General features: G+C 37.8%; 2 protein-coding genes across 2 annotated transcripts in view; one reads left to right on the top strand and one right to left on the bottom strand.

The window, feature by feature from the left end:
• Positions 1–27,765, top strand: part of LOC122412101 (adhesion G protein-coupled receptor L4-like) — a 70,609-nt gene that overhangs the window by 2,322 nt on the left and 40,522 nt on the right. Inside the window, exon 2 of the mRNA XM_043421428.1 lies at positions 9,644–9,967. Within this exon, the coding sequence (XP_043277363.1) occupies positions 9,789–9,967 (179 nt within the window). The 5' untranslated portion in view covers positions 9,644–9,788. The remainder of the gene's footprint in view (positions 1–9,643; positions 9,968–27,765) is intronic.
• The window catches only part of LOC122412122 (uncharacterized), a 72,070-nt gene continuing 48,423 nt past the window's right edge, over positions 4,119–27,765 (bottom strand). The window contains exons 4-6 of the mRNA XM_043421448.1: positions 5,092–5,217; positions 4,880–4,924; positions 4,119–4,651 (exon numbers count right to left, since the gene is read on the bottom strand). Of these exons, the coding sequence (XP_043277383.1) occupies positions 4,328–4,651; positions 4,880–4,924; positions 5,092–5,217 (495 nt within the window). The 3' untranslated portion in view covers positions 4,119–4,327. The remainder of the gene's footprint in view (positions 4,652–4,879; positions 4,925–5,091; positions 5,218–27,765) is intronic.

The raw sequence follows: 27,765 nt of genomic DNA, 5'->3' as shown, positions 1-27,765 counted from the left end.
ACCCACCGAAGGGACAGCTGCATTGGTACTCGACGTGGAAACGGATCTTCCGTGGGCGCACCATCCCCCTTTGACAGCGGGACTCGACCGCTCTACTTATTGCGAGAAATCGAATACAAATATTTTTGCAAAGTACAGATTTTCGACTCACATTCATATACATCCAACGCCTCGATGAAGAATATTCAAACTCCCTCGAATTTCTGTTGTCCACAAAATGCTAATGCGATTTTACGACTTCGAAAAAGCGAAATTACATCTCAACGCGGTGAGAAAAAAATAGTAAAAATTACTGCATAGTGTCAGGGTTCTACATCGCCTTTTTTCGAGATTTTTACTAAAACCATTATAATTTCCAAGTAAATTCCGAATAAACACTTTTAAATTGCATATTTTTAACTGAAAAACGTTTGAGATGTGCTATTTTTTCCTACGTACTTCACCGAGGAAACATTGTAAAGTTTATGTAAATTTATTGTAAATATTTATGCTGACTCGATGATGAACTGTGAAGTAGAATTATTGATGCCCTTTTGCAATGGTTAGTCCTGTTTTCACAATCTAAATTTACAGTTGAACATGTTTAAATTTGAGGAGCTCGAACATCGATGATTCGCCAAAGTGTTTAGAAATTTACTATGGTACACATAGCAGAATTTTATCCGCGCTTTTACGATAATATTTATTTTGGCATCACCCATGAATTTTCATCGAGTTCTCGCTTCACTAAAAATTACTATGTATATTCGTAAGAATGAGTAAATATTACATTACAGAGCCCTACTCCCATGGCCCCATAGTAGTTTTTTTTAGTTTTTCCTGCAATATTTTCTCCGTGCAATAAAGAAAATGTGGAGCGATTTTCCGGTAGGGCAACTCTGCATGTTTCAGGCACCCCGTAACGTCGAAGGAGACCATTGAATAATCGCCTTGCGTTAGGAAAGTTGACCGGATCTTTCAGTCCGTCGAATAGTGAAATAAATTTTGGAAGAGTGTGATCGTAGTGTAAACTTTGGTGTTGCGAGATCGCTTCGGCCGAATCGTGGTTAAGAGAAAACCAAAGAAAAGTGAAGAGCAAAAATTTTACTGGCAATCCACCGACAAATTATCTCTCCAGAAAATGTTTTTCATTTTTCCCGTTTTACCGTACGGATGGACTCCGTAACAAAGTAAATACGAACGTTGTTACGAGTTTAACCTTTGGAATACCGCAAAGGAGCATATTAAAATGGATTTACCCGGTTTGACGAAGAGGAATAGCCGTAAGAGGATCGCGCTCGAGGAACAAACGATGCTTATTTTTCTTCCATCAAATATTTGTGGCATGTGTTAGAGTATATGCCACATAACGTATTACGTAGCGGAGTAACATCCTTCCTTGTTCTACGTTTGAAAATCATTCCATTGTCATGAACGGCGAGAAGCCCATCTGCTTTCTCGGTGCTTAGGCCACGTGAAAACGGAACACGAAGCGGAGAAATGCTTACTACGGAGTTGTATAACTTACCCTCACCCAGAGACAGATAAAAAACTCAAAGCTTACAAAATAGAATGCAAATAACATTCCGCTTTTTAACTCCATGCCATTTAAACGGAACTGCACTTTATTAGAATTCTTTCTATCTTCTCGCCACGTTTTACGTTTGTTAGCGTTAGTCCTCTCGTTTTTTGCAGCCTCTCATTCTACTTCCCTCGCACTTTTACATTCTCGTTACTTCCACAGCGTTCGTATCTTATTTTCCTCACTTTTCTCTTGCCGTAACGTCTCTCCGTTCACACAATGGACTGCGTCAACTTTGATGATTCTTCCATGTTTTTTTATCTCGAAATTCAGCAGAGAAACAAGCTCGTGCATTGGCCCTTGAAAAATAGTAAAAACGTGCACTTTTTAAAGCCGGAAGTCCAATATTTTCTTTTTTGCCACGGTGAAAATATAAATCGGCTTATAAAATGAGAACTTTTGATCCAAGCGATACAGACAAGCGATTACAAAATGCACCTTCGAGGCAGTACTTTTACTACAGTCTCGTACGTCATTTTTCATGCACTTCTCATCTTACAGAATTCGTACGTTTGTCATTGCACGTATGCGTACATAAGACTTCTAACAATGTACATTACGGCTCCTTGATTATGTGAAGTCGATACAGATCTCTCCACCAATGCATCCTGCCGGTTGACTGGTGAACAGACCTTGCATGCTAGAAACTGTTAGTTTAAGTATATATAACTCACCCTCCGGCTCCTGACTACCCGTCGTGTGGAATATGCCCTCGTATGTCGTACCCACAATCTACTGCCAGCAGCAAAACCGAAGTGGATGAGAGTCAACGCCACCTTCGCATTTACCTTCACGTTATCTTGCATTACCTCAAAGAGGCACCGACAAAGTGCTCCAACACTCTCCGAAGCCTGAGCTGCTGTGCTTTGTGATAATTTCCTTTAATTTCCTTGCATTCATTTTTTTAAGAAAAAAATTAATAAATTATTTGCGTTTTTGAATTCTCGGGAAATGGTATTTCAGTTAATTCGTTGATGGATTCTTTAACGCGATGTTTTATCTCATTTGTTTATGTTATTCTTTGCAATTCGCTGAGGGGTTTCAAAAGTAATAAAAATCTCACTTCGTTGTATATACCTGCTGTTGAATGTCTTCTGCAGAACGACCCTCTTTCAAAAAATATTTAGAGCGAGCAGAGAAAATTCATGGCGCCCTTCGCAACTGACAGTTTTTTTTATCAATCGCTGATTCATTTGGGGACACGAATTTGTTTCTTGTTTTTTAGTATTTATTTTATTTTATTTTTTTGAAAATTTTTAACGTATCAACCTTTTCTAGTTATTTTTTAAATGACAAATCGATTAAGAATTTACATAGAGTCGCACAGAAGCACACCTTTTTGATACCAAAATTGAAAATGCATTCGGAGCACCGTGTCAATGGTCACATATCACGATGCTGGACGAAATGTATGTTTGCTGCCTGATCTAATTATTCAGTGGCTTAATTAAATAGCGTTATCACTATGATGTTGAAATTCGTATAAAAAAAAATGGTTAATTCAATAACAATTGACGTAATTGGAAGAGTTTTCTTCATTTAATTGCAATGTTTTCGGAGAAAATGAATCTGCAGTTTGATGTAAAACTCTTTTGTTCGTTTAATCATAATGCCACATTTCGTTGCAATGACTTTTTTCCTAGTCTATTTCATTATTATGTTTCTCGTAATTATCACACTATTATGAAGAATAACCCCCGGAGATCACGGTCCTTCCTTCACGAAAAGCTACGTGCTGAAGAAGATGATATTCTTAGTTTAAATGTAGAGGTTAAATGCAGGATAACGCACTGTCCGATTGCCGTCGGGTTCGGAACGATATTCAGGAATATTCGGGCCGCACCGCGTCGAGCGGCTAACCGATAATTAGAAACTAAGCGCAATCTCGCGTTGATGAGAACGGAAACAAAAGCGTCTCATTGGCAACATTGCTTCCAAATTAAGGGGATGGATCAGTCGGTATATCGCAACCGTAGCGAAAGAGATAGCTGCAAATTTTGAAATTGAAATTCTTTGACAGAGTTTGACCGATTAAAAAAAGACTCTGTCGGCCAATTTTTGTCATTGTCCTACGTAGGCTGACGGAGCCTCTTTTTAATCGGTCAAACTCTGTCAAAGAATTTCGATTTCGAAAATTCCAAGTAAGGTTAGTCGACTGATCCGTACTCTTAAACACTGTAAATATTATTGATTGTTCTATTACTAAATTTATCGCTGAATTCGTAGCCCTCGTACGATTATCGATTCATTCGATTCATTGATTTTATTTTATTTTCCTAACAAATATCTATTTCAATGTTTGATTGCAATTACGGCGATAAATCGGGCGATCTGTTTCGGCTCAAGGCCATCAAGTTTTAAGATTCCTTGCATGAGTCACTGGATAAAAAGGGTTCATGAAAACCTGCAAAACGTTGAGAGTCCAAGATCACTGGATTCTAAATTTGACGCGCGCTGCTCGACCAGAGCTTGCAACCTTCTTTTGCCGATCTCGATCTCGAACAAAGGGCTTGGATTATGCCAGATAAATGTTCGCTTCTGGTAGGATACTGTTAGTATTTCCATTTTTTTATTCATAAATGTTTCTCCAATTGCTTAGCTTAATACGAATACATGGATCGTTCAGTAGATCAAGAGCCTCGGTAGAGTCTCAGAACAAGACATTGATAGCACTCTCGTCCACTGGTCAATAATTTTTCGACGCAACTGTTCTGTTTAATATTTACTGAACAAGTCGCATAAACGGATAAAATATCATGAAAAACTTCATATTTCAGGTTCATCAATATCATATGCCTCATATAATTGTTGCTCTATGTCAGGATGTTCGTGCCTTGCACGACTGTACGCCTCATCATAACTCAAATTCGGGTTCTGCTGCAATAAAATCTCGGTAAAACTACGGAGCTGTCTCAGGAGTTCTTGTCGATCTATCTGTGTTAGTGTTCGCGCACGCAGTACATTTGTCGGCATCTCAATGTTGTCCAATCCTCCAGGACTTCTTTTGGACCTTCCATCTACTTCGTAAGGATGGTCCACTCGTGGAAATGCACTGTCAGGTTTTTCATCGTTCGCAAATGAATAATCGTCCTGCTTTAAAAGACAAAATTCGTAAGTAAGTGAAATATCGCCACTCGAATTTTGAGAATAATAATTATCAAGTCATCCTGAAAGATTTGAGCATCGGTGTTCGAGAATATTTGGCTTTTCTTAACGTACAGCTAATTCCCTTAGACCGACCTTACTATTTTCGGACTTATTCTCGTCGAAAAGCTTACTAATAAGAGTTAGGCGAATTGATAACTTTGGAAAACTTACGGCTACTTCTGGGGACAATTCAAGATCTGATTCCGCTGGCACCACCTAAAAAAGCGATGAGCATATTGCTGGTGAGCGTCGAATGGTGATTAAATTAATCTTTCGATCGATTCAAAATGAGTATATTTTTTGCAATCCCCCCGATCACATGTTCAGTGAAAAATATGATACAAGTAGAGAATTTTAAACGATCGATATTATTAAAAACTTACAATGGAATTTGAAGGGTAGCAGTAAACCCCGATGATCCCGAAAACAAGAAGCAAGATCGCAACAACATTTCGTCTCTCCATTTTTGATGTGCAGATTGATGAATACCAAGCAGCTACTGAAACACACTAAAATTTCTCGTCTTTTATACGTTGCCGAGGAGCCAAACTACGCATTATCAAACAGTGTTTTTCTATCGGTGACTTTCATTTCACCTTTCGAGAGATATAAAAAGATAACAGACAAAATAACAGGCGCAATTAGAAAAAACAAGTTCTATGCAAACAATGCGTGTATGGGAGACCGGGGCAAAATGGGCTACCTAGGCAACGACGTACCACCTAGGTGCTCGAAAAATTATTTAATTTTTTCACTTATTTTTCATCAATTTTTATATTTTTCCAAAACGGAGCGAAAAAACAAGATTTTTTTCAACACTTCTTGTTTCTTGAATTTTAATATTTTCCATAATTTCCTTTTCTACATCATTTGCAAAAGGAAAAAAAAATATTTTTACCGAAATTTTTACATTTGACACATCAACTTTGTTTAACTTTTAAAAGACGGATCTGGTCGAAATATCGACCACTAGTTTGCTCGGGCACTTTACTTGAGAAATTCATCGATACTACGCACCGTCTCAAACAAAAACGATCGATTTCAATGTAAAAATCCCCGTCCTTAAAAAATTAATAATCGAATTCAATCATCATTAAATCAGTATTTTTAGCTAACTCAATGATAAAGATTCTGAAAAGACTGGTTAAATTAAATCTAAGAAATCTGTAAAACATAATTTTTAAAAGTTCTTTAAGTATTCTAAATTGCCTCAATTTTTTTTCTTGATAGAGAAAAAACAAGATTTTATTCTCGCTTATTTCAATCGTTACGTGTAAATGTAGATGAAACGCTAGCGGCTCTGTTATTGACATTGTGATAAATTCCAAGTACGAAGTCGTATGTGCCACAAATCCATCGAATTCGATAGTCTTTGTTATCTTTCCCTAAGTTATGCTCGAGCTCAGATGCGACTACAATTTTATCTCCGTATGAAAAGTTAACACATCGCCGACTTGAACCGCCACATGCAAATAGTATTGTTTATTATTTCCAAATAGTTTGAAGGCTAAATTCAGTGGTTCGAAAAAAAGCCAGCGAAGAGCCTCCATTTTCCAATAGTATTCTAGAGTCCGAGACCTCGAGTTGTCGCAGAAAAGAATTGACTTTTTAGTGCAATTTTAAACGTCACCAAAAAGAAATTTGGAAGTTACGGTTCTTCCTATTTACGTGTTGACCAAAATCCAATTTTTGTGTACATTTCCGTTTGGGGTTTGAACGACTCGAGTTCTTCACGAATGACATTCACTAATTTCGTGTATTGCCCAACGAAATCTTTGCTACTGAACAATCCATTTCAAATTCAACGACAAATCATGATCTCCGCAAATGATTCTGTAGCGTCAATCAGGGAGGAAAAATTCAGGAAACCTTTTGGGTTAAACAATAATAATTGGAACGCAACCTACCGGTGAGATGAAGAGAATATTGAAAGGATAAGGGAAACGGCGACGGCGGCGGTGGAGAGCAAAGAGAGAAGGAGAGAAACAGACACGGAACATGAGAACTACGTCGACTCTCGTAAATTTCGATTAGTGGTAAAAGCAATTAGCTCCGGTCTGAAACGAGTTCTAAGACGGAAGGATGCTTGCAGGGATGGCGATATTGCATGTATTACGTATACGAATATACGCGCGAGTGTGGTCGTAAGGATACGAGCTACAATGGCATATGCTATTCTCTAAATGTTGGCAAACACCCTGAACGAATACACAGATTATTTCACACTCTATACGATGAGACAGAATGGTGCCAAGGCGAACGTATATAACTATTAGATGGAAAAAATATTGGATCCAGAAATCCAAGCTGTGTAATCAAATGGCTTATGAGGTTTGGTGAGTGAGTTTAGGAGCTACGAATATTTTCAATCTGAACACGAAACTTGGCTCAGATTTCAAGAAAATTGTTATTCAGCTAAAAATATTGTCGGATTGATAAAATAACGGAAAGTTACACATAAATTGGAAAAAATTGAAAGAAAATTTGACGAGATAGAAAAAAGTTGACATAAAATTTGTTCAAATCCCAAAAACCCTCAAAAATGTTTGCCTGAGAAATGTGCTATCGATGCGTAAGAAGTCGGACGCATAATCCACCCCATACATCACTTCGACCATGACATATCCCATTACCATATTTCGAGCCATAAATTTTAATAACACCTCCCGAACAACGTCTATCAGTATTAGAGCTTCCCCAAATCTTTTTCTTGCTGTTAAACCTTTAACAAAATCGTAACTTATAAAGCTGACACTTTTTTAAGCTGGCTCTTCCCTGCGCTCGTAGATTATTCGATTCTGGTAATAGAATTTTCTATTTGTTAAAATTCACCACCGAGGCTGCATCCCATATTCGAAAATTTACTCCGACCAACTTCCTGGACTTTGCCACGAATTTACCAGGCTTACCAAGCTACTGGTTAAAGGTTAATGGGTTTCTGGCTCGATAGTGAATCGGGAAAATTGTCAGGGAATAAATCTGTTCTAGAAAAATAGCACTAACGTAAAATGAGCAAAAAGGAAAGGAATGGAGAAGGGCACGAAAAAGTAGAGAGGAGAGATAGCAGATTGAATACACCAAATAGTAGATTGCTGGAAACCTTTAATTAAATTTATCTATTAATTCACACGAACCTGACCCGAAACTTTCTAATCATTAAAATGAACAGTAGGGCTGTTGAAATTATTCTTCCATTCAATAAATGATGTTGGATGTGATCGCCTAATTGGGATTCGCCATTTTTCATCGAGTACTCCTCTCATTTTCCATAGTTTGTAGTAAATATGGAGCATACTGATACATCGTTCAATTTCGGAATGGAAATACGGACGCAGCAGGTGTGAAATTTTATTACAAACGTTAAAAAAGAAAAGCTAATGTGAAAATACTATCAAACCCTGGCAGGTTGAACTGGTTCGTTGTAAAATTTCATTCCATTTTGTTAAGATTGCTCAATAACAAAACGTTGATTTCCTACGGAAATTTTGGAAAAAACTTATGTCACGCAGAAAAATCTAACAAATCCATTAAAAAAAGGAGTTCTACCGTATAGTTTTTCATATATTACAAGTTAAATTTCTATGGTTTCTCCATCTGAACACACGGTAATCATCAAACAAAAAATGTTTATCGAAATAACTTGAGAATGGTTCTTATAATTTTTATTTTAAAAAACACATTGTTTTTTGAAAGAAAAAATTAAAAAAGAAAACATCATCTACCGTCTAGTTTTTGAGAAAAAAATTATTGTAATAAAAATCGTGTGAGAATTTCAAGGTTCGTGACGTGGCAAAGCTATCGCGTGAGACAAGCCATGATTATCACTATACTTTAGGACGCTGCGCTCGTCTCAGACAGCTGCCTGTGTACAGTATTGCCACGACGCTTCTGAGTGTTCATTTGTATGCTCGTATATGTGCATACGGCATGAAGATGTACTCTAGCAGAAGCGAACGTAGAAGAAAAAATATAAAAATTCCAAAATAATATATTTTTTTCACTCATCATTAACAATAATTTGAATGATTTTGGGATCATATTTCACAACGAATAATGTTCACAGAGGAAGAGGGTTGTACCCTATTTTTTATACGGCACTTAACTATCCAACTACCTTAATAATATTGGTGAATAGCATTCAATTGGAAAGATCAGTGCAGCCAGTTTGTATTGCATTTGCAATATTCGAAATATCTAAAGCAACTTTCGTAAATTATTGATAAATCTATAAATGGAGATAAGTAATTTCGAAAAATCATCAAAATTACGTTTGGCTCATGAAATTTCAGTCCACATAGTGATTGATGATGGAATAAATTGGTTATGACAAAGGATCAAGCGTTTTGAATAATTCGCAAGGTGAAATGAGTATTTTGACCAGTATGTTGGCGGACGGTCGATCGTCTATATGAAGATTTACATCCTCAGTCCGGGCACGAGACAATGGTTGATTTGCATGAGCGTCGGAAGTAGGAGATCAAAATGAAATCCCAAAAAGCCACGAAAAGTTTGCGGCGGGCTGCAACGAAGTAGATAAAGCACGTTCGTCAGGCTGCATATTCGTTTAGCAGCTGATTTTCCTCGTTTTCGAACGGTTCAAATATTTATAAGAGGAAAAAAAATAAAAACGTTAAGACCCAGGATTTAAATCCAAGAGGATGTGGATTCATCCGCTTTACACATGAGCCTCACCAGTAAATACTGAATAACCAATGTCCGACGAACGAACATTGTAGGACGTCATAAATGTGGTGGAGTCACAGAGAAAACCACTTGCATTGCGGCCTTGCAATAAGTTAAATTTGTATTTCCAACCCGATGAAAATAATATGAATATTAAATAGAAACTTCCATCTCCCTCTCTCTCTCTCTTTCTCTCTCTCGCTGTTTGTTTCTCAATAAATAAAAAAAATGAAAATTCATATCGGATTTCAGATGATCACAATGCATTGAAATTGGCTGCATCAAACAACTCGAAGGAATAAAGAAGATAAAGGCTAAAAGAACTATTCTTGTGAAAGGCATCGAGGAAAGAGAATTGCAGAAATAAAGTAAAAAAAACAAGCGGAACTCTTTCATCATGGATACTCTTTATACCGGATCAATTCATGGTTTTCCAAAGCAACATGGTGCTTTATCAAATGGTATATCAACGGGGCTCGGGGCTAACCTCGATCAGGATGGTGTACTCAGTCTCATTGTCGTTCTTGGTGGAAGTCTGTCTCTCGTCGCTCTTGTATTTGCCTTCATTACCTACAGGTAAGCATTCAAAGCATTCTAAAACAATAGTCAACACAATGCAGCTCCGATAGTAACATATATCGATGTACATGGATATATAAAATGGATTATATAATGTGTGAACTGGGCGAGGAATAGAAGCTCAGAGAAACGAGGAAAATCCTTTCGTTCGCGTCATAGGTCTTCGGATGGACAATTGCATCATTGTTACTAAATGCCGTGGAGAAGCTTTTCACTAAATATGGACTTTACGTTGATCAAAGGTTGTCTGCACTCGTCGGATTTCATCTACTGTATTAACTCAATTAAGGTAGATCTCGCCCAAGGGATCGTATTTTATGGATGTCTATATTGGCTCGATTTTCACTTCCTAGTTAAAGATATTATCACTTTAAATTAATCACAGAGTTATTAATTCAAAATTGTAGATCAATTTTTCCAACTTATTTTTTGGCGAATGAAATTACAAGCCGCACTAATTCATCGGGGATCCATCACTGACTGCAACCCAAATTTCATTTTTATGTAAAAAATCGCATCAGAGAGTGCAAAGGGAAAACATAAATTGAAATAGATTAAGAAAAAAGTATTCATAAAAAGACAGGAGGTTATGACAGGAATGGGCCAAGCCAAGAAGAAACAAAATGCCGAAATAAGCAAATGTGAGGTTACACCAGTGCTCATTACCAATTTCGTTTAATCTTTAACGTAATATATCTTTATTAATGGTAAGACAATCGTCTCGAATTTTTTCCCAAACCTTCATTTATATTTCATTATTATAGTGTACTTTTTCGTAAACTTCGTAAGAAGCGTTCATTCGTTATATGGAAAGATAAACGATTTTTTTACGCATAGTTCCTGTACCCCTGTGTATTTTTCTTCGTATTTAAACACGTTTATCTCAGGAACCAATGAGACAAACTCTTTAAAATTTGATATGCGTATGAGTCGACTAACCATTTAAACTCTGTATAAATTTCAAGACTTTCGTAAGGAAATCGTTTCGTGCTCGAACTACCTTAACGAGCGTCGTATATCCAAATTGAATTCGAGAATAAATTTATTCACGATACTGAACAGGATAAGCTGCATTCGTATCTTGCTGCCACGAAGCTCAACTTCAGAAAACTTGCTTCCATTTTATTAAAATGTAAAAATAACAATATCGAAATGTTTTTATTAAATATTCCGATAATGAAGTTCACACAATCCGTACCTGCCGATAAATATAATCGAACAACAACTCACAAACAAATTCAATCAAGTCAAGCGATTGGCTTGAAATTTAATCCCCGCATCCAACTTATAACACACTCCATCGAACTTGAGCTATAGTATCATGCGCGTGGGTAGTGAAACGCTTGTAGAATTTTCAAACCGTTAAGCTGAGCGTTTACAGTTTATGAGAATTTCAAGAAATTCCATTTGAAATCTTGATGATTTGATGTTTTTATAATCTCTGCACTGAAAACCGTCGGAAATGTAGAGCGTCATTTGCGAATATAATTAGAAAATAAATTGAGAAATGAATAGCAGGTTTCATGAGACGAATGGGATGAAGAGAAGAAGAGGTATAAATACATGAGAAGCAAATCCATGAGAGCAATGAGAAATTCGCGTTTTCCAAGCAAGTTATAAACTTCTCACCTAGTTTCAATGTTTTGGCCATCCTTTTCTCACTTACTCTCTTAATCTCTTTAATTAGCTCGAATAATTCTCGCATAGCGTGGTCAGAATCCATTAAGAAATTTATATCTTTATACATTCGAATAAAAAAGTGTGGGAACTTCAGGCTCGACACAATCGTAAGAAATGCTAACGCAGGACACGAAAGCGAGTTTTAATACGTGAATCGGATGATACTTTTCTGGATTTCTATGACAACTTTTATCCATTTTCACTTCCCGTCACATATTTCCGATTGTTTATTACCCAAAATTGAGAATGGCCCTGGCCCTCTTTTTTTTTGTCACAGCAAAATTAATTTGCCAAAAACGGTCATAAAAGTCATAATAAGAGCCGTTGGCCCAATGACTTTGGTGCGTAAATAATCGGGAAACGGTCATAACGAAACTTCAGAGTATAAAGGAGAGAAAGAGAAAGAGAGAGAAGCTCCAAGATATATAAATTCGATAAATGAACGTAAATAGTAATTAAAATTCGTCTGGGTCGTATAAATTACCGGAGGGTTGAAATGCTTGGAAACATTTAGAAGTTATACGGATGAGAAACCTCGCGGAGGAACAAGAGGTAGAAAAGGATGGGGGCGTTTCTGATATATATTCCCAAACGAATTACCATTCCAAGCGCTCCTTTGGGAGTCGATAAAAACTGAACTTTTTAGACATTCGATAGAAACTTTACGCAGTGAAAGTGGCTGCAGAAATCGACGGAGCAGGGCGTGGACACTTGAGATGGCGAGGCTGGAGGTGCGATTGGCTAAATCTCCACTGAAAATACGATCGCGATTAAGACCGATTCGCACAGAAAGAAAACGAGGACATCGAGATATACGAGTTTTCTTCCATAAATGACGATCCAACAATCCAGTCGTCTCGTACTCTCATTTATTTCGATCGAATTATTCTTTTTGGTATTTACGACAGCCCGACGTTTGCGCAAATAATTTTGGAAAAGGCTTTGATTGATTTGTGCACGTATGATTGACTTCAGAATTTCTTAAAATCGTCGGATCATTTTTCCGATCCTTTTCTCCGCTCGTTGTCTTTTTTCAACGAGATCTTCGACTCCAGATGAATGATAAATGCGCTTGAATCAAATATCCATTCGGTTCCGGGTCTTCGATGTAAGCAACTCCAGAAAAGTACGCACCCCGAGAAACTGCTGTTAAATACTTGATCACTGCTTCCCAGTCAGCTAAATCCCATAAATCTTGATCACCGAAGTCCTGCAATGTCTGACTGTTTGTTTCGCTGATGGAACTTCTCCTGATTGAATTTTCGCATAATCGTCGACATTTTTCTTGCTTCATTCTGAAGCAAGCAAAATGTGATTCAAATGTGTCAAAACAACCGTCGATTAAAAATAATCTTGTCGTGATTGAATTTTTCTTGTAGTTTTAAAATATTCCATTGAGGATCGTCTTATCTTTGGGTTGCATGGAATACCCACCCTCGTTTGCATGAAACATGTACATTCAGGGCATATCTACTCTCCACAAATAGGCAGTGAAACTGCGAAATGACCAGGAAATAAAACTTCGATGAGCTCACAGTCTGCGGGTAAACCGCGCTGATAGTTAGGAAATAGAAAAGCGTTTTTCCTCGATGATTGGAGCTTTTGGTGGTAATCGATCGATCGTATTTTACTAAAGTAAAATTAAGGTATTCCTTTCGCATGAACGTATTTTTGGTGACGCAAATTGGGGCACTCGAAATTTTGTCCCTTTATTTTTATCGTCGCTATGGATTCCTTGAATTTTTTTATTCTATCTGTGAGACAGTTTGTATCGGGAATTTAGAATTATTTATATTATGAATTATTCAATGGACATGTGATGATGACGACATCTTCATAAGCTCCCGTATAAATTCTACGATTTTTGAAGTTTTAATTCTTTATTAAATGCTCGATAATCTGACCTGAAGTTTCGCCAATCTATTCGCACGCACTTTTACTTTACTGTTATTTAAAATCAGTTATTTGTACAATATTCGGGTTCCTGAAAGGAATATCTTAAAAAAAAGAAAACAGTCAACGCGAGCTTCATCATGCTCTTGTGTATTCAAACATATAATAAGAGTTTTTGAACTTTTGTACTTTCTCAACCGTTCCTACAAATAAACCGATGAAGTAAAAAATTCTACTGGACATAATTATTTGTCATTTTATTCCTTCCCGTTAGATTTTGTTGCGGACTATAATTTCGTAGTTTTGTGAATTGACATCTGGTGTTTCAGGATTTTTAATCATTACACGATACACGTAGCTCTTGTAACGAGTCACGTGAGCGTGGAAAAGTATCCGTGTGCCAAAATCTAAAATTATAACTGAAGAGTAATGAGAAGAATATATATTTTTCATGTAAAACTTTTTCAACCACATAATTTTTCGAAGCTTCGCCAAAAGGTTGAGCCACACCGAAAAAAAAGGATCCGACAGCGATATATTTTCAGGATATCATGCATGCGTGCGCATGTGTTCACGTGTATTCTATAGAATATATTGAGAAAGGAGAAATGAGGCGAAGCGCTAGTTGAACGCGACTCCCAATGTCATTAAAATCCAAACGACCTTCACGGTAAGCCTGGCCTTGCCTCATAAGATCTGTAACTACTCGTTCATGTTCTATGCAGTCTGATGTTCGTTACGTGCTGCATCTGGATAAAGAAAACGTTTGGTATTTCACATTGTCTGGAATAACGACTTCATTCGTACGTGTCTTATGAAAAATTCGATAAATTTTTCCATAGTGATTTTAACAATGCTCTTTTCCACGTGGTTTTTTATGGTCATCGTACACTTATTTCTTGACTTTAGAGAAGCTATAAGAAAAATCGTCTAATTTGGAGTATGAGAATCTTAGTGTTTTTAAAATACTAAATACTAAAATATTCGGAATTGTCGTTGTTCAGTCTTCCACAAGCTTGCACCCCTTAATCGCAATTGCATTCACGAGTGCGTCTTTGTCATTGATTTTTCTCGCTAACAGTGTGCATTGAAGCATTTTCAAAGACAACTATTCTCAATAAAATTGTGGATTTAATCGCTCCTTTGTCCTCGCAATTGATCAGTTCGCAAAATTTTCCATATTCAGCTGTACATGCGCCAAAGAATGAAGACATTACAACAGTTTCACCTCGTTTCATCACCACGCCAGTTAATGTCGTGATTCTCTTTCCATTGTTTGATTTCTTTTTTTTTTTTGCAATTGGTTTAATGTAATTGAAAAGATTTTTCAAAAATCGCTGTTTTCTTGATCGTTAACCGAAAAAAGTAACGCTCGAGTCACTCCCATAGCGATGCAGTGGCACTTGAGAGGAAAAGTTCATAAAGGACCTGCGATCTGCACGAGACGACAGCTTCGAATAGTTTCATTTCACGAGTTCTGGTACTTGAAAGAATGTGAGCAGGTATGGAGTTCGTTGAGTCGCCAGAAGGAAGAATGTGCAGAGAGACGCATCGCTGAGAATGAAACAACGCTCGAGAGAGTTCGCATCCAGATGAGAGGAAAGGAAGAGTGTGGAAAATTAAGGTAGGAAGTGCGAAGGCTCACGTTGCACATCACATCCTTAGGTGCTGGGATGAAACGTACGTTTAATGTCCTAGAGAATTCGAAAGTGCAAAGAGGCACGAGGCTGATGGTCAATCAGTGAGGAAATTGAGCCAGAGATAATTCAAGTTCACCAGAGTATTGTGATCGTATACATAAAAAATGTTTCAATACGCACTTCAAAGACGAAAATAGCTGGTGACTTTGTATATTCGTGCATTGTTCTTCAGTACAAAATGACGAAAAGCCTTGTAAATAAGTTTTTTCGTACTTTATTCTCCTGCTTTTTCGCTGGAGTCACCACGTGCTATCTATTCGGTTTCCAAAAACGTTCGCTGCCAAAAAGCGTACTGCTTTGTCCAGGAAATCCCATACACGGATGTATTGTTGGAGTTTGTGCACTCATCCGGTTAAACACGCTCTCGAGAGAAAAGGATGCGAGAGTAAAAGCACGAAAATTCAGAATGGGGAGCAGTAGCTACAATTTTGCAGCTTCGGTGACTGCATTCTGCATTCTAGCGTGGCGAAATTCTAGGACACGTGCGTTCACTAAAACACACGATAGGAGCCCATGATCGCTCGGTGTAACGTAATCGTTAGGCTCTTGCACAACCGCAATGCGACGACTCTTTCCCTGCAGAACAGCCCTGATGAATAATATCAGGGTATATGCGAGTGTTTAGTTGAAGAGTCCTTAATCTCCATCACTCGCCGTAATCTCATTCTCGCTTACCTACCTCTCACCACTCAAACCCCTTGTTTTCCAATTTCATTGGTTCTCATAGTAAAAGGGAATTTCCCTCTTTGATTTGAGATTGGATTTTTCATTAAGATTGGTTAATACTGACGATAAATTAATTCGTCTTTAACAATAAGTATGGTAATTTCGTGCTCTGCTGGTGAACGCCAAAAAATGCTGGCACATGGCCGACCTTCATTTGGACATTGCACTGAGTCTTCGTATTCTCGAATTTGTGTGTGCTAAATTGACTATTTTTGCATCGAATACCCACTCGTACAACAATAAAATGTTTCATTCCGAAAGGGTCGTAAATTTAGGCACGAGAACCACTCGATTTGTTTACTTTTTCTAAATTCTCTTGTGTGAAAAGCCAAATAAGTTGCCAGTTTCGAACGTCACGATACTGAATTCTGGAGACTCAAAATGAGAAACAAATGAAGAATTGAGAGTACTAGAAAGGAAACTACATAAAAATCTTTCATCCTCTGACGACTCGTAAAGGTGTTAAAGTTGGGTCGTGTGCTAATATCTTGTTTTACGACGTTGGTCGAAAGCTTAATTTTGCTCTAAAATGTCATGACGTGACAATGAAAGTTCGTAAATAGTGATTCTTACGAATGCAATCGACTGCAATGTACGAAGAGAAGCAGATTTTCTTCTCTTCGCGTTCAGAATAAATCGACACAGCTTGTCAAAGTCTGTCAATGATCTCGAGGTCGATTACCAATATACGTACTCAATATTGAGGCTGTAGTAGACTAAAAACCTCTTGAAATTCAATCCAGTTCTCTCTCACGAGGTCTCTCGAATACACTTGACTTTTTCGTTGGCGCCAGATCGACTATAAACCTTTCGTATTGTGCTAGTCTGTTTTTTTTTCTTTTTTTTTTTCATCGGATGTGTTCCCTTTTTCCTTTCGACCTATACGACTATCAAGGAAAAGTGGTAAATCTTGGGAAAGGAAGAGTGATCGATACGAAAGTAAAATTTCGTTTATGCACACCATAAAAAAGTAGTACTTTTTTATATTCAAGATAGTGAAGCAACGTTCTTCTTCGTGTATACATAGATACGAATGTATACACTTTCGAATGATGAAGCATCCCCTGCATACTCTCACCGCAACTCCCTCCCTCTTTCCCCCATCTTCTTTAGCCTAAGAAGCTACAAGTTCGAACAGAGGGCGATTCCACAGAAATCCATCATTGAAAATTGGTGAATGAGTGATCATCAGTAAGACGTATGAAAATATCGAGGCAATTCGAAAAATGTCATTCCTGGAAAATGAACATTTACGATTCTTTTTATGTTTCGAAATCTTTTGACCTGCTCAGGGCTAGTGGGAAATAAATTGTGCGAGACGACTAGACACGAATGAATTTTGAGCACCATCGTTTACTCGTGATGTTGGCGTGTCTTGAAAAAAATGAAAAAATAAAAAGATACTTGGATTTTGATTTTTGACGCTGACTCGTAATCATTTCTTGTCATTTTTTTAGTGAATTCGTAAATTAGCGGTACATGGAGCTATTGAGGACGACGTAATTCGACTGGTAAAATGATGGTGCATGACAAATAGTGGCGAAGATACAGTACATTTAAAATAGTGATAAATTAACATGAAAATTGAAAATGGGCAGCCGAATATCAACGAGAACTAGCATCGTATCAAAATTTCGTTCTCACGAGCGTCAAGTAATATTCTCTCAACTCTATCTTCTTCGTCGTATCATTGTTATCAAGTAAAAACGAAAAACATCATGCGAAAGAAAATGATTTAGAAATCATAGCCGTCTCCGGACGCCGCACTCGGCGTAATGAATAATGATAATATAACGAATTTGGCTGCATTTTAATGTCTCGATTGACACAATTAACGTACAAAAATAAAGAAAAATCGACGTCAGACTTGTATGGAATCGTCGTGATACTAGAGACGTATGCTCGACACCAGGAGAATTCGGATGTGGTTCCACGAAGAATATTGATAAATGACGATTCCCAGCACCAACTGTAATGTTACTTCGACAGTTGAGTGAGAACACTGCTCAGCCGCACGACGGCTCGAGAGCGACTAAAGTGCTTTTCTTCCTCTCGTATCGATCGACCGGTCGATATGAGATTTGTCACAGGAGCGGGGATTTCTCCAAAGTTCGTATGCTCATCACAAACTTATCTCTAAATTGATCGATTTGTAAATGAGACATCAAACATTTTTGACGATATTGTCTGGTTGACGTTGCTTCATTATTATTAATTATTGAAATTTCTGTTCTTATATATGCAAAGTACTCGAAATCTCATGAGAAAAATTCGATTCTATACGAGTATAAGCTTCAGCAGGGGCACTACCGTTTCATGCAGTTGATGCAAGGCTTCCCTTTTACTTCCTCCATCCTTGGTTGATGTATGTGCTCTTACTGATACGTATGATGATACATGTATCTGTATACCTGTGTATTCAAGAGAGTATCTCTTTTCCTCGTGGGATAAATCAATAGGAACGAGTTATGATTATTCTTGTTCGCGAACCAATAACTTTTCTTGCGCTGCGAGCTCAAATCCGCAAATAATTATGTGTCAAGATTTACACCGGGTTTCTGAGAGCAGAGAGATTTCATTGAGAATATCACAATTTCCCTGTTCCATACGGTTCACAACTTTCAACGAAACTTTATCCGGAGATTTTAATCCTTTTGCTCAGCATGTCACCCGCTGAGCGTGCTCTGTTCATCATAATTGTAAATTCATTGAATTTACAATTGTGAATATCCTCTTCGCGCGCGGGCGCTTTTTGTTGTTACTAAGGGAAGTAAATTCTCGCGGGGCCCGTGCAAAGTTATACGATGGAAATCCAACGTATTTCTGTGCTTCTCTTTGGCCCGTATTTCGCGAATCTGAAACTTTTCCGACCCTCGGTGAAGGTTGGTGAGCGGGAAACGAGCCGGAAAATAGCAAAGACGAAAAATAAAGGAACAGAGTGCAAGGGAATCTCAGAATTTTCGCTCTCCTTTCGACGAAAATGGAATGTCCAAACACATACATCCCAGCAAACCGTGGATCCTTACACCATACAACAAACCGCATGTCTCAAATATACGTCTGTATATCCAAGGAATGAGATATTGTTTCTCTATTCTACGAAAAAAACATGAAATGGAAAAATGGCTATGGATACTGAAGCTTACGCTCACGCTGTACATAAATACCCCGCAATATTGGCTTCGCGATGTAACTTTATGGGAGCAGTTTAAAAATCTTTATCATGCCGGGCCTTTGTCAGTAAATCCTGAAAAAAATTTGTTTACTCAGTGAGCCCACGAAATTGTGAAAACCATCAAAATGAACGACGAAAAAACTTCAGAGCCAATGATTTCTATCTCAGTTTTTCTATTGCGTTCGTAGAAATGATTCACTTAGCCCCCCACAGTTAGGAAAGAGTCAACGAATTTGTAAATGAAAAACGATTCCGTCGCTCGCAGAATCCTGCGCGTAATTTCATTTGCATTTTGCATTATACAAAAGTATATGTACTTCGCCTCTTGTATTATTCAACTCGTTTAAATATTTTTTTCCTTGAGATACACGTACCTTGGCAACAGCTCTTCCCGTGTCTTTCTCGGGCGCCGCTACGACGACTCTCTTATAGGCTGAATGCTGCTATTCTCTCGGGACAATGCCATTTTTCAACGACGTTCCCACAGCACTTCGGGTGAGTGGCAAACGCACATTTATGATGTGACATTTACGGAAAAAATATACACGTGGTTTAATGCGGTTTAGCGAGCTGACATCATCCTGGAAGATAAAAGAATTTCTTCGGTGTGAGCTTTACACGCGCTGTGCGTAGTTTTCGAATTTTTCAGTTTCTTCTTATCAGCAGCGTCTTATAGCGAATCCGACATCGCTGAAAAATTCTTTGCATCGCTAAAGGGCGTTATGCTCGATGTTGAATTTAAAAAATTCCAAAATCGAAGCTGTTTACATGGAGTGGGAGGTTTTTCATTATTTTACCATTTATTGGTTGTAATAGTTTTTTTTTGTGGATTATTTTCAGTTGCTACAGTCCACAGGAGAATGACGTGACAAAGAATTTATGAGTTGGGAAAAACATTGCAATTCAAGACATTCTGATATTATTAAAATTCACACTGGATTGTAAGAGCTTGTCAAGATCTCCCTGCACACAAAATGATTCAAGACTTCCGATCATCGATCATGAAAAATTACGTCTCAAGAGGAAAACGTTGTAGACTGATGAAAATACTTTGACGTGAATTTTCGACAGATTTGTTTATCCTCATCTCAGAAATATCCGATGGACCCTCGAATCAGTCGAGTCCCTAAAATTCCCATCGTTCGTACGACCACGACTCAGGGGTTTGCCTATCGAAAAATGTATTGTGCAAATTTGATTTGATGGAGAGACTCGAACATCGAATAATTCTCACAAAATGAAATTGATTTTGCAGTATTCTATTTTCATGTTCGATCCACTTCTGTTCGATAGTATTTTGCTGTCTGTGAGAGTCGAAGGTCGAAAAGCTCGTTCACATGCTGGAATTCGATTCCTATGAAGTACTTTAATTGAATTATTTTTATTGCCAAAGGAAAATTGACTGAATTAAACATTTTGGAGCGGAAATATTGAAACGTGTGAAAGACGTGGCCACGGTCCTCACTGCACAGGTGAGCGACACCGTCGTTCTTCCTCAAAGTTCTCGATTTTTCCTATTGATTGAAAGTAGTTCAATCCTGGTGACCGTTCCCGCATTGGTATAGTTCGAAATATCCAAAGTGGAAGTGGCCTTCTTTCCAAAAGTCTCCACAATTAAAAAATGTGTAAAGTCCTGGCAAACCTCGTTTCGTGTTCGACGATGAAGGGTTTGTCGACTCTTGGACCGAACTTGTCTTTGCGTTGGAGAATTAAACTCTGACACCCTCCATATTTTACTCCCCTCCAAATACATTTCAACAAATTTCACGATAATCTACAATCAGCAATAAAGTTTTCAGCTCAATTGACTCTCTAGTAAGTGTCTTCGAAATGAATTATACCCGATTTGGAGAAAAGAATGATTCAAGACTCAAAAGATTTCAAGAGAAAGTGAGAGAGTAAAGGAGGAGCAAGAAATTCGGTGATTGAGTGAGCACTCTATGAGAAGTGGTCGTAGAGAGTCATCAGAACTATCGTTTTATGGATCGCAGTATAAAAAACATTGCTCAGGAGGAAGAGGATATGGGGCCAGTGAAGGGATCGAGGCTGCTTATACAATATAGCTCATGGGAGCAACGGAGGATGCGAGAGAATCCTACGTTATGCTCTCTGCGAAGGGGTGGCAAAGGTCTTTCATCAGGATTGCTCGAGTAGTCTGCGGACCTTTTTTTCTCCTTTTTTGGTACAATTTATGACCTACACATTCCCGACCTTCAGGTTTACTTGTCAAGAGGCGCGGTAGCGGCTCGACGCAAAAAAAAACGAGAATGTTAAAAGAAAAGCCAGCGCGAGCCCTGCCGCAGTCTTACGTACGCGAATATGTCGATTTATGACGCCATAGCGTTTTAAGTAATACGCTGTGCGTTTCGCTCAGTCAGAAGATGCCCAAAAAACGTCCACGTAAATCAAAGGTCACCTGAACCGTATGCGAGTCGATTGAAATGGTTTCGGAATTGCCTCAATTTTCCGTGAATAGTTTCAAAGCAGAAATATAGAGAAATTGGATAATTGAACACGCGCGTAAAGCTCGAACCGCGAGTATTTACGAGCGCGAAACTTCCACCATTTCCATCGGCAAACAATCTTTCATGACTCTCCATTTTTCATGGACTTTTATTTGACCATTGAAGCGAAAGATGTGTCACAATAAAAAAGTGAAAAACAACGGGCTGAGGAATTTAATTTTTTTGCTACAATTTTTCCAACAAAAATTTAGTTGAACCAGCAAATTTATTTTCCCCCAATCTAATTACGACACTGCATATTTTCGTGATCAGAAGCTCTTTCAACAGACGCATAAATCTCGACGCATTCACCACAATGCATGTAGAAATGTTTAAATGCGATTAGGCTCGATCAGTATTAAACTGCGGTCAATGGAAAAGTATCTTTCACTAAGTAAAGTCGTTGGAGATCGATGAGAGAACATGACGACGCGGAAGAAGCTAATACACACTAAAGACCGAATACGATCCGGAAAGTAACCGATAATGCATACGTAGAAGGAGAAAAAAGCCAATACGTGCAAACAGAAAAGATTCACCCACATTGCTTTCTACACTGAATCGCACAAGTTACGTAGTTTTCTTTCCCGATACTCGATACACCAGTTTTATCCTTATATAAGTTGAGATCATTGCGAAAAGAAGGAAATAGAGAGAGAGAGAGAGAGAGAATATTGGGAAAAATACGGTGACGTCGAACAAGGGGAAGCTGGAAGAACATATTGAAACTTCGAGCAATAGCCTCGAATATAGAGCGTTTTGCTTAAGGGAATGAGTGTATGAGAGTCGTCACGGACCGAATGCAGCTGCATGTGGGCAATCCAACGCCAATTTTTATTCCACTTCAACTCAATACAGCCACAATGTCGAAGTTCAAGTGGCTCATGAAACTCGGAAATTAATAATAAAAAGTGACCGATTCCTGTTGACGTTGAAGGAAATGGTAACTTTATTATTTGATATTTTCTCCACATACTTCTGAACCATATAAGTGAGTGCGTAACATAGCGACTGACACAGCAGAAGAGCAGAAAATTTCATCGAACTTTTGTGATGAAATTAGACGAAAAAAGGGTAAAATTGGTTCCCTCCATGATACTCATATAACGATCTTCTCTCGAGAGCTTCATACATGTATATATACATACTTATAAATGTAGAGAAGAATGAAGGTGGGATAGATCGTAACATGCCAAGTTACTGAGTGGTTTGTAATCGAATTGAGTCTATCGATGATAAAGCTTTAAACGAAAGTGCGATGGTACCAAAAACAAGCAGCATATTGAGGATAAAGAATATCATTGATAGTGGAAAACAACTAGTGATAAAAAGTTTTGCTCCATATGTTTAATGAAAAGAGTACGCCGTGCGAAAAGCCGTCTCATGAATGGGCGTTGTGTTACGACAGCGCATCCATATTTAACCCAATTTCCCCATAACATACGTAACGACATTAAAATCACTTCAACTTTCGATCAGCGAGAGAAGCACTGAACTTGATTAGCAGTCCCCTCCGTTAGTCTCGTCAGTTTCAGGTTTTCCCAGTTCCATGTTCTGACATACGGAAAATTTCGAGAGACCGAGAGACCGAGGGGTAGGAGGAGGAGGGAGGAAGAGAGATGTGTAATTGAGACTAATACGTTTGAAGACCCTTTAGTGATCCTCTTGGCACGTGCGCAAACTGGAAGACCAAAGTATCTCTCTCAATTAGCTTACGAGATTTTCCGACAAAATGAGGTTTTAACGTTTCCATTAACTTTTAGAAAAAAAACAGAGATTGGAAAGTTGAGCGGGCAGAAGAATTCTTCGATGATCCATGAAAAAAAAAGATCCTTCGGTTAATGCAGACTTTTGAAGACCACGCAGCAATTGTATTGTTATTTGATCGGTGGGATAATAAGTTGAAAGTATGAAAATCGTTGCTTCGTTTATAATTATTTTTCGACTATCAGAGCACTCGATGCGCATATGAAAATTGCGCAGTGCCGCAGTGCACTTGTCGGATAAAGGAGGTCTGCATAGGCAGAAAAAAATTCGGACAGTATGCGAGGCGAGGACTGTTGAACGTATGGAATCCCGAAGAAATTGAACCATCCGGTGATAATGGATTTTCACGTTGAATGAAACTCCTCCAGGCTCGGTTTGTGCGCTATAGTCAAAGACGCATTAATTAATCAGCGGGTAACTTCAAATTCTTTGTGGAGAACCGTACTCGTGATGGAAGCAATGGATTTTAGAGCCGACGGTGAAAACGTTGAATTATGATAAAATTATTGAAACTATTCACGTTGGAACACTACGAAATGTTATCAAATTCAATAATATTTTTTTATATATTCAGCAGATCTCTGATATACGAACAAATAAATTATCAAAAAATAGAAAAAAATGCTTAAAGGATGAATTGTAACGACTGATTTATTTTTGAAAATGAATTACCGATTTACACGTTTCCGCAAGCCTTTTGTTACATTTTGATTAAGGGGGTCACCCCGTGTGGCAGCCGGATTCTTCGGGTTTTTTGAGACATTTTTGAAAATTGAAATTTTGTGTTTCGAAGCGCGAAAATCCTTCAATTTTCAATGTTTCTGTAGGATTTTAGTTCAGGCGGTAGCCACTGCTTTAATCATCAAAACGCTCTTTGGGGTAGTTTTACACCGAATCTACCCGAGATATCAGAGTTCAAAAATTCTATTATAAAGTTGAAATACCAATAAATAAATCCTTCGAATTTCAAAAGTCTATGTTATTATTCCTCGCCGCAAAAAAAAAACGCGAAAGGACCCGAAAATATCCGGCTGCCACACGGGTTGACCCCCTTAAAAATAAACAGGGCTTCTGAAAATCTACGAGCCACGAACAACCTTAGCGTTGAGTTCAAACTTATAGCGATGAATCGTTGATAATGTACTGCAAATAAATCGTGCAATTGGCATGTACGCACAAATTTACTGTCCATGAACCGCTACCACACCATTTTCGAAACCCGCATCCAATTTAATGGTTGAAAAAAGGAAGGAATCCAAGTAAACGTCTTTTTGCTCCTATCCGTGGGTTCCTTTTATCTTCGCTTTGTCGCCACTCCCCGGATTGAATATATACATAGGATCACTGACGTGTGGGGGGTTGAAGGTGATAAAATAGGGAGTAAAGGTTTGGGTGTGGTTGGATCCTTCCGCCGAAGGTGCACATTTTACTGCATCGTCTGTAACACACTCTCAGCAAACGCGAATCTTTCGCGTGAGCGCTGAGATGAGAGAAAAACGATTTATAGCAGGTGTCATCGTTGACCTTCATTCTTTTGCTTTATCACATATACGTACTGGTATATTCATATATTTATTATCGAAACAGGGCTATGAAGGTACTTGCGAATGTTTATAAAAAAAAAACATTAAGGTAGATCATGCCTGAAGGATCGTATTTTATGGGTGTCCAAATTGGGTCGATTTTTTACTTCACAATTAAAGATATTATCACTCTAAATTAATGTCAGAGTTATTAATTCGAAATTGTAAATAAATTTTTTCAACTTGTCTTTTGGCGAATGAAATTACAAGCTATTAATTAATCGGGGACTCATCACTGACTGAACCCAAAACTTCATTCATCCCTGGCTAAAATACTATCAAGAAATTGATTTTTTATGTAAAAAATTTGCATCAGGAAGCGCAAAGAAAAAATAAAAGGAAATGGATTAAGAAAAAAATATTAATAAAAAGACAGAAGGTTATGACAAGAATGGCTTAAGTCATGAAGAAACAAAATGCCGAAATAAGCAAATGCAGAAGCAATCTTCAAAGCAATACATCTGTATTACTAGTAAGATAATCGTCTCGAATTTTTTCTGAGACCTTCATTATATAGGTACTTCATTGTTATTGTGTACTTTTTTATAAACCTCGTAAGAAGCGTTCATTCGTTATATAGAAAGACAAACGATTTTTTTACGCATGGTCCCTATAACTCTGTGTATTTTTCTTCAAATTAAAACACGTTTATCTAAATAACCAATAAGACGAATCCTTTAAAATTTGATATACGTGTGAGTCAACTACCCATTTAAACTCTGAGTAAATTTTAAGACTTTCTTAAGAAAATCGTTTCGTGCATGAACTACCTTAATATATTCGCGAAGAATCAAATCGATCACTTCCCATATCGAACAAGTGACTAAAGATTTTTTTCCAAAATTTTTAAAAGTTGAACCAAAGTCTCACTAAATATTATCGTCAATAATCCAACTGTAAAAATTCATTAAAATTTTTTCCACAGCGCTACAAGCTCAAAAGCAAGCAAAAAAGTATTCATGCCATCGTTATACGTTTCATACGTTCTTGAGTATTCTATGTTGCTGCAACTGCATTTTAAGATCAGGAACAACGAAAGAAAATCGTTAACCGTAGCTCTTATAGATGTTTCCATTGTAAAAACGAACAAAATCCTGATTGGAGTGCAAGTCTCTGAAGCACGTTAAGCGACAGTGGCACATATCAAATATGGGGGTTCACATCCCCAAACAAACGAGGAGAGAATAGCTGGAACCTTTGCCATTACAAAGCTCAGAACTCCTCGAAAGTATGAATGATCATTTTGTCTGAAAAATAGTCACTCGTGCTTGAGGTTGGAATGTACATTCCGGTTCTAACGTTGAGTATATGCTCGAAGCAATACAGAGAAATTGCCTAAATCGATCGATCACAATATTACGCACACGAGCCGAGGAAATCCATCGGCGTATGCAAATATCTTGTAATCCTGGAGACTGGGCTGAACCGATCGACTACACAGAATCACATATAATACATGTCACACTCATATGTATGTATATGCAGACGAGAAGCAAGATAGAATCAGCAGAGAATCAAAGGGGTGGAACTATTACAAGCTCACAACGCTCTGCACCTGCTTCCTACTCCCGATACCCTCAAAGATGCAATTATAATCAGCTTCGATGCATTTATGCGAAATGCTACTATCGCAACTCGATCCTCGACACAAGAGAATGGGTCCCTACAACGTGCAGAGTGATTATGACACCAATATCTCAAACTATCGTCGGCTATAATCTCACGAAACTTCAATGAAACACCTTAAAACTACAATTTATTATATTATGATTTGTACCGAATGCTCGTTATTCGATTTGAAATGTTAAAAGGGGACGATGCGTGGTGAATAAATTAACAGTTAATTTTGATCCTTTTGATGAAAACGGCCTTGGATATGTCCCAAGCCCTCATAAAAACGAGGTCCGGATTTTAGTTCGCGTCTCTTTTTCCCGGATGAAAATAGAACTCGTCGGAGAGTTTCAAATTGAACGCGTGAGAGCGATAAGGGCCCGGTACACGAGGGTATATACACCCGAATAAATGGTATTAAGCGAAACTCGTGAAACGTCAATCAGCTCCGTAAGGATGATTCGTTCTTGGTAAATCGCATTCCCGAAATCTCTCAAAATCGGCTTAAGAAAGCATGAAAATGCGTTTTCCATTTCACAAACGAATCGTAAAAATTCGTTCACCACTTTTCCACGGATTTAATGAAATAATGGAAAGATATTTATTTCTGTTCCATCGAATCGTTTTTTCGATATATATATGTTTTTTTTTTTTTAATAAAAAATAATCATCAATTTTCCTTTGGCTATTGATGAATAAAGGCAAAGTTCAAAGAGGATTGAGCATGAATTCATAAAAAAATTAAAACTCCAACTTCTGCTTGTTAAATAAATCAAAACGTGTTTGTATAAGGAATGAAGATTGTATGAATGCAGAAAAACGTGTCCGACAACGAGGCAACGAAGGTTCGTGCAATAAATGTGAAATGCATGTATACACAAACGCCCACCGTAGACTCGGAAATTCATTTGTACATATAGATCGTAGCAGTGCTCGCACATGCGTTGATAAACGCTTTCCAATTTGGTTGGGTTTACCACGTGCCAACAGGATTTTTCATTTAGCACGAATCGCAAACAGAAATCAAAAGCTAGTTTAATTCCAAGCATTTTCACTGCTCGACGGCTGTCACTGAAATTATTGAAACCTTTTCGAAACGCAACTCGTACAAATCGTTTCAAAAGTAGATAAATTCCGGTTTTTACAGCCCTTAAGG

The sequence above is a fragment of the Venturia canescens genome, chromosome 1 (assembly GCF_019457755.1).
Source record: "Venturia canescens isolate UGA chromosome 1, ASM1945775v1, whole genome shotgun sequence".
NCBI lineage: Eukaryota > Metazoa > Arthropoda > Insecta > Hymenoptera > Ichneumonidae > Venturia > Venturia canescens.
Note: the sequence above shows the minus strand (reverse complement) of the source record. Positions and strands in the feature narration are given on the sequence as shown.